At 42.4% G+C, this 14,468-nt stretch overlaps 1 protein-coding gene across 6 annotated transcripts in view; it reads left to right on the top strand.

Annotated features, from left to right (window-relative positions):
• The window catches only part of SLIT2 (slit guidance ligand 2), a 235,105-nt gene extending 223,139 nt beyond the window's left edge, over positions 1–11,966 (top strand). For 2 of the 6 annotated variants that reach the window (XM_081876194.1, XM_081876195.1), the window contains 5 exons: positions 3,522–3,676; positions 6,441–6,729; positions 8,656–8,867; positions 9,293–9,381; positions 10,048–10,276. In XM_081876194.1, coding sequence (XP_081732320.1) covers positions 3,522–3,676; positions 6,441–6,729; positions 8,656–8,867; positions 9,293–9,381; positions 10,048–10,140 — 838 coding nt within the window. In that variant the 3' untranslated portion in view covers positions 10,141–10,276. Of the gene's footprint in view, positions 1–3,521; positions 3,677–6,440; positions 6,730–8,655; positions 8,868–9,292; positions 9,382–10,047 lie in introns of all 6 variants that reach the window. The other 4 variants (XM_081876192.1, XM_081876197.1, XM_081876193.1 and 1 more) reach the window with 3 other exon arrangements.
• The last annotated feature ends 2,502 nt before the right edge of the window (positions 11,967–14,468 follow it).

Raw genomic sequence — 14,468 nt, forward strand, 5'->3', positions numbered from 1 at the left:
TTGATGCATACCATTATATCATAGAATCATAGAATTGTAGTCCAGCCCTCTGCGATTCAGGAAATTCAGCTAAAGCATCAATCAATCAATAGACTTTATTTGCGTAGCCGACAGGCCATAGCATCAAAGGACAAACACCGACAAAAAATACATTACAAATATAATTACCATAAAATCTTATGACCTATTAAAACCCTAGGTAGAAGCTGGATTATCATTCAGCTAAAGCATCCATGGCAGATTGGCCTGATGGCCAATGTGAAATTTAACTCAGAGACAGCATGCTTTTAAAGATTTCTGGAGAATATATTAATGTTCCATCCAGTTTTAAGGTCAAATTTAAAATTTATGAAAGCATTAGGTTTATTTTTTTTTAAAAAAAAAACACCATTATGTTTTTGCATATGATTAACAATTTAATCTATTTTCAACTAATTTAAGCAATTTACTAGTGTCAAGTTGCATCTGCTTCCCTACTCAGGGCCAAAAGCAATTCTACATATGTGTAAGCCCCACTGAGCTCAACTAAAACCTGCTACTAGTCCCTGTTTTTCAGGGAGGGAAAGAGCATAAGTGGTGGGGCAAAAGAAACTGGCTGAAGAAGAATTCTCTGTGTTCACTTCCATGGCTCTGTCATTCCTCTCTCACATACACACAACTCCTGAGGATAATAAAGAACCCAGGGCAACATGTGCTCTTTCTGGGGATGAGGGTTGGGTAGAGGACAGGGTACGGCAGGGGCTAAAGCTAGTTGTGATTCGAGGACCCGACCCCCGCTTGGGAATAAAGACACGTGGACACAGTATATTAGATTAATGGGCTAGAAAAAGGCCACAACTTTATTGATTACAGCATGTGAGAAGGTATTGGCTTAGGCATCGGACCACAGAAAATTTGACTCCACCCACTCGGAAAGGCGTGAGTCTGCTGAGGGGTTAACCACCAGTAGGGGGAGCCTGTTGATGCTCATACAACTATAAGCTCTCCCCTGATGTCACCGAGGGTCGTGCCATGCCCCCCCACCACCACACAGGGCATTGGACAGCATCCACGACCGCCGGATTACTTTAACGGAATACCCATAAGTGAAGGGGTAGGCAATGGCCACACCTTGCCCCTCCATACACCAACAACGCATTTGAGTGGCTAAACCACATCCCCGCGGTGTCACCTGATTGGGTGCCCAACTGGGAGGCATGGCGCACCAGCGATGATGACAGGGCAGGGGGCAAGACGCCCTCTGCGTGACGCGGGAATCGGCTCCTGCTTACAATCCCTCCCCTCCGGAAACAGGAGAGGCTTTGCAGCAAAAGGTTATGGAGGCATACATACTCAGTCTGCATCCAGGGGCTAAAGCTAGTTTTCTACCACCACCAATGCCTGTCGAATAATTCCTCTCAAATGGAAAACTGGAATTAAAAGACTAAAGCCATTCAGTACAGTTGTTTTGCAATAATATCAAAGGACCAGATGCCAGTCGATTGCTAAGAAATTTATATGTAGTCCAAAGAAAAGTTATCCCTGTAAAATTCTGCATTTTCTATATAATAAAAGCTGGCTTTTAATATTCCTTGAAAGGATTTTGAAATATTCTGTTCCTTTTTTACCATGCTTTTCTTATAGTACCATAATTTGTGTAACCAATATGTTCTTTTTCCACATGCATACATTTAATCATGTTGAATAAAAACAGGATTACTGTGGACAAAAGTACTGACATTAAACATTAAAGCACAAAAGGGAATAAAGATATACTTAAGTGTATTTCCCCCCTTTGTTTGAAAACTTAGAAGAGATTGAAACTAGATCCTTGTATTTGAGGAACTGGAAAGACTTGGGGATTATTGCCCTTGGATTTATATTTTAGTTTCTGCCTTTGCCAGCTATTTTCTGGGAAGCAACGTGCAACCAAAGCTCTGCATTATTTCCATCTTGATGCATTCCAGCTTCCTTAATCCATCACAGCCATCTATAGTCTTTTTCTCCTCCTAGTCAACTTTGAAAGACAAATGTGATGCTCCTCAAGCCTTATTATCCGTCTTCCATAGAAGAGCTAGGATCCATAGTCAGAGGTTCCCATGTGAGCAATGGAACTCCTTTAGTCCTCCTACCGTCCCCATGCTGCTCTCAAAATAATTCAAAATACTGCACTGGGAAGCAGCCTTTGGAGCAGCACAGAAGTCTGCAGTTGGAGACAGATGCTGGGCAAAACCCCTCTGTGTGCATCAATGTGTTTGACTTTGTGTGCAGGTTTGTTTTGGATCCCACTCCAATATTTTAGCGCTTCCAAAAGATTTTAAGGTGCTTACAGCACTGAGTGATGATAGCCTCTACAGTCTCTTCCATAAATTGGGTATTTATTCACACAAGCACCGTGACATGAAATGGTTCTGTCTATGGAGGAGAGCAGCAGCCCCTGCATGACGTTGCCAGATGTGACAATTTGGTTCAGAGGAGCAGCAGGGGGGAGATGCTAGAGCAGGGGTCAGCAACCTTTTTCAGCCATGGGCTGGTCCACCGTCCCTCAGAGCATGTGGTGGGCTGGACTATTTTTTTTGGGGGGGGGGGGAATAATGAACGAATTCCTATGCCCCACAGATAACCCAGAGATGCATTTTAAATAAAAGGACATATTCTACTCATGTAAAAACACGCTAATTCCTGGACGATCCGCGGGCCAGATGTGCTGTGATGTGCAGGAAGGGCTTGTAGTTATGATGAAAACACACACACACACACCCTGCCACTTTTGTTTTTGTCCATGGAGGGAAGGTTCCATTGGTTGCAATAGCTCAAAGGTGAAGGCGCAAACACACTTGTTTACAAACACCTGGTCTTTTCTCAAAATGCTTGGCGCTCTGCCCTTTTATTCTTGTCTCTACTGAGACTCTCGTCCTCTCTTGTGATAATTGGGAGGGGCAGGCCATGGTCTGCCAGGGGAATTCTGAAGATTTATATTGGCCAAGTGACGACCGAGTATCAGCTAGGCCTGTATTTAAACGTAGTCTTTAAGAATTTCAGGCCTGCATACAAGAAGGTGCCATGCTCTGAATGTGGTGGAAGAAAGGTGTAAAGCAAGAATTATTAGTTTCTGGGTTGCCCTATAATATGTCTGTCTTTGAAGTAACATGGCGTTGGCATATTCCTTTAAACAATAAAAAGGTCAAGGGTTAGGGCTGCCAACAGTCTGTTTTTGGTGACTTTAATTGCCTGCTGACTTTTTCGTCTGTATGTTCAAGTCAGCCAGGAAAGTGCAATTCTCTGGGATGCCACAGCTCATGATACCTGAACATTTAGAGAATCTTGCCTAGAATCTACAGCTGTTCTCTGCAAAAACTGTAGCACACAACTGAAGACAGCCGACAGCTCGAAGTTGTTTGAGTTCACATAACCAAGAAAATTGTCTTGGTCTATTCCTTGTAATTTTCTGAATACTGAATGTCTGGCTATTCATCTATACTGTGCTAAGAAAGAACATTCAAAGTCTCGGATATTTAAAATATCCTTTATTCTTCTTCCAGTGTTGAGACAATCAATGATGGAAACTTCCATATAGTTGAGTTACTGGCCATGGATCAGATTCTGTCTTTGTCTGTTGATGGAGGAAGTCCCAAAATCATCAGCAACTTATCTAAACAATCCACTTTGAATTTTGACTCCCCGCTCTATGTAGGAGGTAAGAAAACAGTGTGCACAGTGTTTCTATTGTGAGTATAAATAGCATATATATTCTGGGGAAATGCAAATTATATATATTAGTTAATACAGTGGTACCTTGGGTTAAGTACTTAATTCATTCCGGAGGTCCGTTCTTAACCCGAAACTGTTCTTAACCTGAAGCACCACTTTAGCTAATGGGGCCTCCTGTTGCTGCCACGCCGCTGGAGCACGATTTCTGTTCTCATCCTGAAGCAAAGTTCTTAACCTGAGGTACTATTTCTGGGTTAGCGGAGTCTTTAACTTGAAACATATGTAACCTGAAGCGTATGTAACCCGAGGTACCACTGTACACCAATTGAAGCAATATTTATGACAATTTCTGGTTTTACAGGTGTGCATTTTCAAAGCCAGCCTCATAGCAGAAATGTTAGCTGTGCCCTGGGACAAATCAGACCCTGCTGAATCAAACAGTGGCTGTGTATACATTACTGACTTAAAACACAGTGAGGTCTGTGGCGATCACACAGGGTCCCCGGACATTTCACCGTCTATTGATCCCCGTGTCACCACTTTATTCCTCGCTGCCACCACCCAGGCCCTACCTGGTACAGTACTGAGTCCAGTCAGGATTAAATTGGGACATTCAGGTTAACTTCTGTTTCTTTATTGCAGTTTAACAAGCATGTGGTTTCATAAACAGTATCAGTCAATTACATTCATGGGGTGCCTATCCAGACCTATAACTTCCTCTACCTGCTCTCACTCACTAAACCACCTCTCAGATATTTACTTGTCTTCCTAGCCCCTAACTGTTCCTGACTCAGCCTATTTCGTTACACTAACTCAACCTACCCACAGACTCTATCCCAATTCACTCCCACTCCAACCAACCACCCAACTCCCAACAAATTCCTCAACGAACTCCTCCCAGAGCTGGTTTTATAGTCCCTCTGACTCCACCCCCTGGGTCCTGACTGGGCAACCTGTTTAACTATTTCACCTCCAGCACTCTCTCATATGTTAACGTCACAAGGTCATTTCCCCCTGCTGCGTTTCAAATCACATTTTCATGTCACTGTACACATCAGTGCAGTTGGATGTTTTTCCACCCAGCTAACTTTCCACACCAGGGTGCAAAGAGTATGTCCTGCAATTCTCAAATCGGATTGGTTCTGGTTTTGTGGGGAATGCATCATAATGCACTATTTCTCAAGAACCTACAGGATAGATGTGGATTGTAGCTAACATCACGTGTATACAGCTTCAAAAACCAAATGTGGGTGTGCATAGGATGAAGTGTAAACAGGAATGTGTACATAGCCTGTGAGTCTGGCTGCATTCAGATCCACATGGCACTACCTTCGGGTGATATGTTATTGTTATGTACTGAAGTTCTCACCCTGGGCCAGCAGGGGGATACTGTAGATGGTTTTCACTCAGGTCCACGTCAGTTATTTTAGGCGGGAAACCCTGGGTTGTTGCTGCTACAATGTTGACAGCCGGCTGCCTATAAAAGCAGGCCGGCTGAGCTGTTTGCTGTTCAGTTCTGTCCAGCTTACAAATAAAGAGCTGCTCTGGAGAAATCGCTGTGTCGTCTGCTGTGTTCGCCCACAACTTAACAGTTATCCCATCTACATTGCAGGCATTTAAATGCATTATCTACTTGAGACTAGAACATCTAAATTACCCAGCATGCAATTAACAACCACCATGTGTTGGGCAAGGTCCAAAAATGTAAAGCGGTGATGTTGTGACTACTAAGTCTGCCTGCACATTATCCATTCAGTCAACATAGCTCTGTAGAAATGTGGTGACTGAGAATGTTGTTTTGTAATAGTGAGGAAATTATCTGGAGATCTCAATGTACCCATAGCTAATCACAGTTAGGTTTTTAAATAGCAGTGATGATCTTTAAGTAATTATGAAAATTCATTTCATAGGTAAAGCGTGTTCTCCTTCATGGAGAGCACGTGTTGCGGTGGGGGCCGCCAGGACACTCCAAAGTTGGGGGGCGGGCTAATTGATCGTTGGCCACTGATGCGATTGGGGCTTCCCTTGTTGTTGGGAAGAAGTTAATGTTGCCATTTATTGATTGACAGCCAGAAATAGTAAAACTCCTTGCACGAGGCTAGGGCTTCCTCTTTTCGCCCGTGCATTGGATTTCCCGTCCCTCCCTCCCTAGAATAGGGTTGTTTGCATTGAACTTGCTATCCTGTCATGGGGTCGTCTGCTTTGGAGCGGGGGCCTGGTAGGAATTTTGTCCACCTGGCTGATTGGCTGGGGCCATTTGGTTTTTGCCTACTGCGTAGCAAATCGTCACAACTTGTAAGGTTCGCGGTTAGGCATTGGTTTATGGTTTGGTTGGTTGAGGGGCATGGATTGGCTGTGCCTGCCCCTCTAATGCTGCTGCTGCAAGGGATTCCGTTAAAGGAATTGGGAGCTAACTATTGCTTGTCCACTCTGTCAAGGGGGCTCGGGCCATAGCAATGAGCTCCTGGTTGCATTTGGGGTGAGGTCAGGTTCCCTGCTCCACATAACCCCCAAGTGTATTCCCCTTTTCTGATTTTCGCATCGTGCGGAGTGTCAGTCTGTCCCCCATGGTGGGGGCAGATAGTCGCAACCAATGCCTACGCAACCACTCACAAATTTGTATTTTAATAAAGTTGTGGCCAAAATTATGCCAAAAATCTTAAACAAAAATTTCTGTGTGATGTGTGAGTTATTGGGGTGGACCTGGGGACCTCGACATGCAACTAGTTGATGGCTTATTTGTTTTCCAGGCATGCCTATGAAGAACAATGTTGCTGCCCTGCGCCAGTCTCCAGGTCAAAATGGCACCAGTTTTCATGGCTGCATCCGAAATCTATACATCAATAGTGAACTGCAGGACTTTAGGAATGTCCCACTGCAAGTTGGAATTTTGCCAGGCTGCGAACCCTGTCATAAAAAATTGTGTGTCCATGGGACTTGCCACGTGACTAGCCAGTCAGGCTTTGCTTGTGAGTGTGATGGAGGATGGACTGGCCTACTCTGTGATCAGCAAGCCAATGATCCTTGCTTAGGAAATAAGTAAGTCCTTCTTCAAGTCCCTTTCTAATATTTTACATGTGCATATACACAGTGGAGTAGGGTTGGCTTTAAAAAGTAGTAGCACACTTGAAAGTCTCCATTTCTGGGGTGGGGTGTGGGTGGGTGTGCAGAATATAATTGCCCATCTTTTGGACCACACCTTACCTAGTTTGCTGATTAGCAAATTAATACTCTAATCAGAAGTTGTTGAACGGCATCATTCAACAACCACTGCTACTGGATCACATGACATCTTTAGACCACCTTTCTATATTCTTCCCTTGCAAATTTAGTTTCCTTATTATTTCTAGACAACATTACAAGAGGAGATTGTAGCTTAAAAAATAAATAAAATGCCATCATTCCATTCTATTGGGTTTTTAACACCTCTCTAAAATCTTATTTTGGTGATTGAAAAAGGACCATTGGTTTGCAATTGCTTTTTTTTAACTATGACTATGAACAGCTCTCAAGCATTGCTCCCAATGAAAATAGCAGCTTCAAGGGATCAATTTTCATTCATATCGCAGCAGGGGAGGAAAGAGCTACTTGCTCCTCCCCATTTTCTATGATCTTGATAATTATCAGCCCCACCCCAAAGCAGTGCTCTCTGCACTTTTCAGAACATGCACATTAAATGTGAAGGTGCATTTAACATCCCATCCAGTTTGGCTCAGGGATTTTATACAGCCGTACCTTGTTTTGCGACCGGGATCCATTCCGGAGCCCCAGCCACTAGCCAAAAAGGACGCAGGGCAAAGCGCCACATCTGCGCACGCACACAGAGTGGTTTGTGCTTCTGTGGATGCAAGAGCGGCAAACCCAGAAGTAACCCATTCCAGTACTTCCAGGTTTGCCGTGGACATTCGCTGGAATGGACGCTAGACAAGGCGGGTGTTCGCGGAGGTATTATTATATCATGCAAGCATTCAAGTAGCAATTAACTCATCAGTGCTAAAGAAAAGAAAAACGACTTTGTTATGTCTACCTTCTGATTCCTAAGTTTTATCTCAATGCCATGTTCTCTTTGGTCAAAGTCCAAAAGGGCTTTCTCAAGGAGCATTTGTTGAATTCCATGGGGTTGGGGTGAAAAGAGCCCAACAGGCAGGGCTGGCTCAAGACATGCTGGCACCCGAGGCAGACCACAAAACACCTCCCTCCCACCAGGGAAGAAGGGCTGAGTGAAGATCTACATTGGGATCAAGGGTGGGAGTGGACCAGCAGTGTCTCCCATTCACCAAGAGGCTGCTATAGAGGTGGTTGGGTGGCACTGCCAAGGTGGAGGCAGATCCAGCCTTCAAGGAGCATAGCACTGTGGAAGCAGTGGGCAATTCATTCCTTGGGGGGCGGATTTGCTGCCCCTGCGGATCAGGCTGCCTGAGGCGGTTGCCTCACCTTGCCTTATGGGTGGCCCAACCCTGATTACAGGTAAGCCATGTCGTCGTCTTCTTCTTTTTCCTCTTCCTCTTCTTCTTGTTGTTCATTAATAGCTCGTATCAACCTCAGTCATTTTAAGCCAGATTATGCATTCCTTGCCCACACAGTCTCTAAGACTTAAATGGGGGGAGGACGGAGATCTTGAGGAATGCAGAATTTGGCACCTGTGACACCTTGCTCAGGTCTTCCATAACACATCTACAGCGGCAATATTCCAGTACTAACAAAACAAACGGGCTACCTTCTTCCGTATTGTTGCACTAACCTTGCGTACCAATTAGCGCGGGCCAAACGGCTTCGCTCCATGTCGTACTGACATGTACCGCGTTCTAAAAAGGAAGGGGAAGTAAAAACCCTATGAACCATTTCCTTTTTGAGCGCAGTCCAAAGTTTTTTGTGGCTTTTTTTTACAGTTAATGTCGCTTAGCCTTGGATTGGAATGAATACAGTAATTTATTTTTATTCTCTTGGGCTTGTCTCCCCCTGTAGATGTGTGCATGGTAGCTGCTTGCCAATCAATGCGTTTTCATACAGTTGTAAATGCCTGCAGGGACGTGCCGGTGTCCTCTGTGATGAGGATGAAGAACTGCCTAACCCCTGCCAGTCCATCCGATGTAAACACGGTAAATGCAGGCTTTCAGGCCATGGGAAACCGCATTGCGAGTGCAGCAGCGGATACACTGGGGACAGCTGCGATAAAGGTAGATAACCAGTTTGTCACAGTTTCACGTAAGAGGGAAAATATTCGTTTTATTGTCAAAACATAATAAAGATGGAGAAAAACAAACAAACCCCAGTCTTGCACACATGGCAGTACATTTTTCTTTGGGCTTCTTTTTTTATTATTTCTTTCCCCCTTTATCCCACCCTAAGCTCTACAGAGCTTCTCTCAGTGAAAAAGGAATATTTTTTTTTAAATATAATAATGAAGAGGATTTTTTTTTAATATAAAAAATGATCTTTGAATTTAATATTAGCACTTGGAAGATTTTTCCCCCATCAAGTATTTTGCTGTGAAAACTTTTTTCTTTGTTCAGAAGCGACTTTTTACTATATTTGAACTGCCACCTTTTACCTGCTATATCTTTCTGTATTTATTGTTTCTCTGCCTTCTGCAACTGCGAAGCCAAATCCAATGATTCTGCTCCTAGTTTTATCACAAACTCTACTTTTGACCTCTCATCTTCAACTGATTTATCACAGCGAATTATACAGGTGAGATGGATAAAAACAGGATATTTTCCCCTCCACTGTCATCTTGTTCTTTTCTTTCCTTGTCTATCAAGGCTCTTTCACTTTTCTCTCTCTCCACCCCCCCCCAAACTTTTTTTCTTCAGCTGACATATATTTATTTTGTACTTTGCATCAATGTGACTAGAATAGAATATGGGGTTTGGGATTTTAACCCAGATGTCTCCTATTTAAACTGTTTTTATGTCCCAGTAATTTATGAAGTTAGTGGAATGTAGCTTCTATTAAATAACAGATTGAATAATATTTAACTCAAGGTCTAATAAATGAAATTGCATGCCGTCTCAAGTACTTCCCAACAGTAAAAGAAACCAGCTGGTCGTGCTGTTAGGAATAGATGATGTGTATTTTTGTAATAAAGGAAAAAGAATTAAATTTCCAATTTTCTTGTCATTGTAATAGCAGCGTATTTATGGGTTTAGGAATAAATCACCACTAAAGAATAAGCGAATCTGAAAAAAAGCACAATCTGCTTTTTTAATCCTGTGTACCAGAACCTTTATTTTCCCAAGCTAAAAATAATGTAAACAAGAGTCTATATTTAGACGCATTTCATCTTCTTAGTAGATGCCAACGATTGATATCATTGCATGGTGTGTCATCTGAGGGCTGCTCCTTTTCACGTTGCAGAAATCTCTTGTCGAGGGGAACGAGTCCGAGATTACTTCCAAAAGCAGCAAGGTTATGCCGCGTGCCAGACGACCAAGAAGGTATCGAGACTAGAATGCAGAGGAGGCTGTTCGAATGGGCAATGCTGCGGACCGTTGAGGAGCAAGAGGCGGAAATATTCTTTTGAATGCACTGACGGGTCCTCATTTGTGGATGAGGTCGAGAAGGTTGTGAAGTGCAGCTGTACAGCGTGCCCCTCCTAAACATGCCCTATTTTGCTCCACTTTTGTCTTTTTTTTAAATGTTGTATACTTATTGACCGTGTCTTGGGACTAATTAATGCTTCATAGTGGAAATATTTGAAATATATTGTAAAATACAGAACAGACTTATTTTTATTATGAGAATAAAGACTTTTTTCTTCAACTGCAACAAAACAAAAATAAAGTGCTTGAACTGAGACTTCTTGTACCCAAGAGGAGTTTTGAAGGAAAAGGGGGGAAAAAACACCAATAAAAATACCTGGTAACATTTCAACAGTGATGGAAAAACTTAACAACTTTTAACATCAGGCCTTCTTTGTAACATTCTGAAGATAAACAGGCACTTTGCTCAAGTGACTTTCAACCCTACAATCTTATTGATGAAAAATCAACCCCAGAGTCTGAGGCTTTGCTTTCTTTTTTTACTTCCTTAACTAGTTTTTCGTTGTCGTCGTTTTTGGTTTTACTCTCTCGACAAGATCATATCAAACTCTTCCAGGGCGTGCAATGAAAAGGCACAAGGTGAACAGAAATCCTTTTGCGCAAATTTATGTTACGCGTTTTGTACGGCATAAAATAATCAAGTCGGGAAAATGAAACATCTTGCCTCCTTAACAGAAGAGAATTCACCATAACCCTAAAATCTCCTGGTATATTCTTTTATGTCGGCATGTTAGCAAAAGAAGAAATTGAATGAGTGTTTATCTACCCTCTTCCAGTATTAATTTTTTTTGTAATATAAATGTTAAGGAGAGGATAAAAAATAGATTATTGTTGGGAAAATTAGGTATAATATGGAGTTTTGTTTTTATGAGTTCTGAGCAACTCTATACAGTATTCGGTTTATTGAGAAATATTTATTGTATCAAAGTACACTGTACTTAACATTTAGGCCACCCCCTTTACTGTTTTTTTCAATGCTTTAATATATATTAATTTATATTTGTCCTGATATTTTTGTACTTCCTGTTGTTGTTGGGGTTTTTTTGTGTTTTTTTTAAAGAAGACTTAATCAGGATAGTTGCAATAGGACTAACATGGCATGTTCTCACGGGGTAAATAGATTTGGTCTGGGTTTGTTTTTTCCTCCTTGGCAACCTATCATCTGCCTGGTGTCACTGAAAGAACTGGATGCCAGAAGCAACAACAGGTTGTAGTTTTCACGATAGCAGGGGCATCTCTCAAGTCCTTGTAACGAGTGAGGGGTGAAAGAGTCTTTACAGTAGATGGCAAATGTATGGAACTGAGCATTTCCCTGATATACATTGCTTTGCAGAAAATGAAATGATGTGTAGAAACTTGACACTAGAAAAGTAGACCTTTACAAACTAATATTCCCTTGGAGTATCCTTCCCTTTAAAATTAAAAAAAAGAGGCTGTATTACCAAGAACTGTGACTTTTCCCAAATATTAAAACTACTTTACTTGTCCTAATGTTTCCCTTTGTTAACATTTTTTGCTGCTAAATCACAATATAGAATTGGTAATAATTCTTCATAGTTGGTTGTGTTCTTTTTTTCCAGTAAATCTCGGGGTACCCCGTAATGGGGGTGTTTTTTTCAATTTTTTAAAAAGAAAAAGTTAGATGTACATGTGTAATACGGTGTTTCTTTGTCTTATTTGGACTGATATCAGTACCTTTACTGATGTTTGTAAATTAAACAGATATTTACTTCAGTGCTAGCTTTTGCTTGTATTCTTCTAAGAAGTTTAACTTGCTCAGTGGCCTATAATTAAACTCCAGTAGCATAACAAGAGTCAGTTTAAAAAGCTATCCCAATCAAAAAAATAACCCAGGGAATATATTGCTGTCAAGCTAAAGGAGGAACCTCCATGCCTGTCTTGTAGCTTCAGAACTATTTTACAGTGTTATCTCCACAGTCAAATAGCTGATTCTCGGGATCATACATACAGCGGTACCTTGGATTAAGAAATTAATTTATTCCGGAGGTCCGTTCTTAACGTGAAACTATTCTTAACCTGAAGCACCACTTTAGCTAATGGGGCCTCCCACTGCCGCCGCACCGCCAGAGCACGATTTCTGTTCTCATTCTAAAGCAAAGTTCTTAAGCCAAGGTACAATTTCTGGATTAGCGGAGTCTGTAACCTGAAGCGTCTGTAACTTAAGCGTCTGTAACCCGAGGTACCACTGTGCTTTTCTAAATATTAATCTAAATTTCTCCTGAGAAAGAACTGCATACACCATGCATTGAAATTTCATATTTGACTAGTTCTATTCACATGTTCCGGACGCGGGTGGTGCTGTGGCTAAACCACAGAGCCTAGGGCTTGACAATCAGAAGGTCGGCGGTTCGAATCCCCACAACGGGGTGAGCTCCCGTTGCTCTGTCCCAGCTCCTGCCAACCTAGCAGTTCGAAAGCACGTCCAAGTGCAAGTAGATAAATAGGTTCCGCTCCAGTGGGAAGGTAAATGGCGTTTCCATGTGCTGCTTTGGTTCGCTAGAAGCAGCTTTGTCATGCTGGCCACATGACCCGAAAAAACTGTCTGCGGACAAACCCCGGCTCCCTCGGCCAGTAAAATGAGATGAGCGCCACAACCCCAGAGCCATTCATGACTGGACTTAACGGTCGGGGGTCCCTTTACCTTTATACATGTTGCTTGCTCACCTGTGCATCTTTCATCTCCATTCATTGTCCCAGTTTTCATTGTACTTTCAGCCCTTATTGTCTCTTCTTTTCATTTTTTGGGATCACACCCGCTCAAAGTGCAAACAGTTATTTTTCTAGTCCCTACCCCACCCTACTTCCCATGCATTTGACTCTCAGGCCACTGTGTCCTACTTTCCTATGTCCTTCTGCCTGCCCTACCTCTCTGGTATTGGGGGAGCTCATCCTCAACAATCGCCACCATGAAGTCTGTTGATGTTTACACCAGTTAAGAGTATAAAAACACCCCTCTCTCCTTAGCAAGAAACTATAGCTGAAATGGGGGGTCATGAAATCATATCATGGTGTCATATGAACAAAGTCTGATTAAGAAATACCAACTGAAGAACAATTCATGAATGCAAACAAAGCAGATTTAACCCTTTACGGCAGCTCCCCACCAAGTTACTGGGCAAAACACACAGGTGCCATACTTGCAACACAGGGTAAATACAGTACAAGGGAGGCAGGTGGTTTTCATCAGGAAAGCTACTAAAAGTGGTTCTGGGGGGTAATTCCTGCTCAGTTGCTAAGCCTGTCTCAGGTGGACCATTTCATCTCTCCCTGTGCTTTAAAACACGTGTGTTGGAGACATTTGAGAGAAGAGAGACTGTATATGGGGGTTGATAAGCTATGGTAGTCTTCAGTGCCAAGATGAGTGAGCTGGAATGCTTGGGGTTAATCACAAGGAAACATAGATGTAGTGGTCAGAATGGAACTCTGGTAGAATGGAGAGAACCAATGGAATATGGTCAGGACCAGATTTAGGTTTGACGAGGCCCTAAGCTACTGAAGGTAATATGTCCAGCTGTCCTTTGTCAACAACAAATTGCCGCTGTTTTCTGTGTTGAATATATGCCATATGGTAATTTACGGACCTAATAGGTAAATAAAGCCATTTCCACATGTTGCAATACTACCAGTCCATGCAGAATGTAGGCACCCCATATATAGAAATGAGCAAACCAGTGTTATTTTAAGGGAGCAGGCTAGCATTACTTACACCATAGGAGCCTACACAACACAAAACACTGTTGCTGTATGTAGGTTTTATTTTATTTGTTTTTTATCTTATATTTTGGAAATGTACAACCAGTTTTTTTCCTTTAAATTTTTTTGGGGGCCCCCAAGAGAGTGGGGCCCTAAGTTATAGCTTGTTTAGCTTATACGTAAATCCAGCACTGGATATGGTTGTCTACAGGAAAAGGGTGTACTGTAAGTATTGTCACTCTGTACATCAAAGAGAACAATTGATAAATTCCAAAAGGGGCAGACTCTTGTGTAGGATCGCTGTGAGTGTCAATACCAGACCTCAAAGAACAATTTAGTACTGGGGATGCAGTACCACCCCCAAGCGATCTTAAGGTGGAAAATGAAATCAAGGAGAGGGTGAAATGCGATAGTAATGGGTGACTTCTTGCCCTCAGAGAGGCAGTGGAAGGCAGGAGTGCCTGGCGTGCTCTGGTCCAGGGGGTCACGAAGAGTTGGACACAACAACTAAACAGCAACAAC

Source organism: Podarcis erhardii (assembly GCF_964252035.2).
Source record: "Podarcis erhardii genome assembly, chromosome: 9".
Taxonomy (NCBI): domain Eukaryota; kingdom Metazoa; phylum Chordata; class Lepidosauria; order Squamata; family Lacertidae; genus Podarcis; species Podarcis erhardii.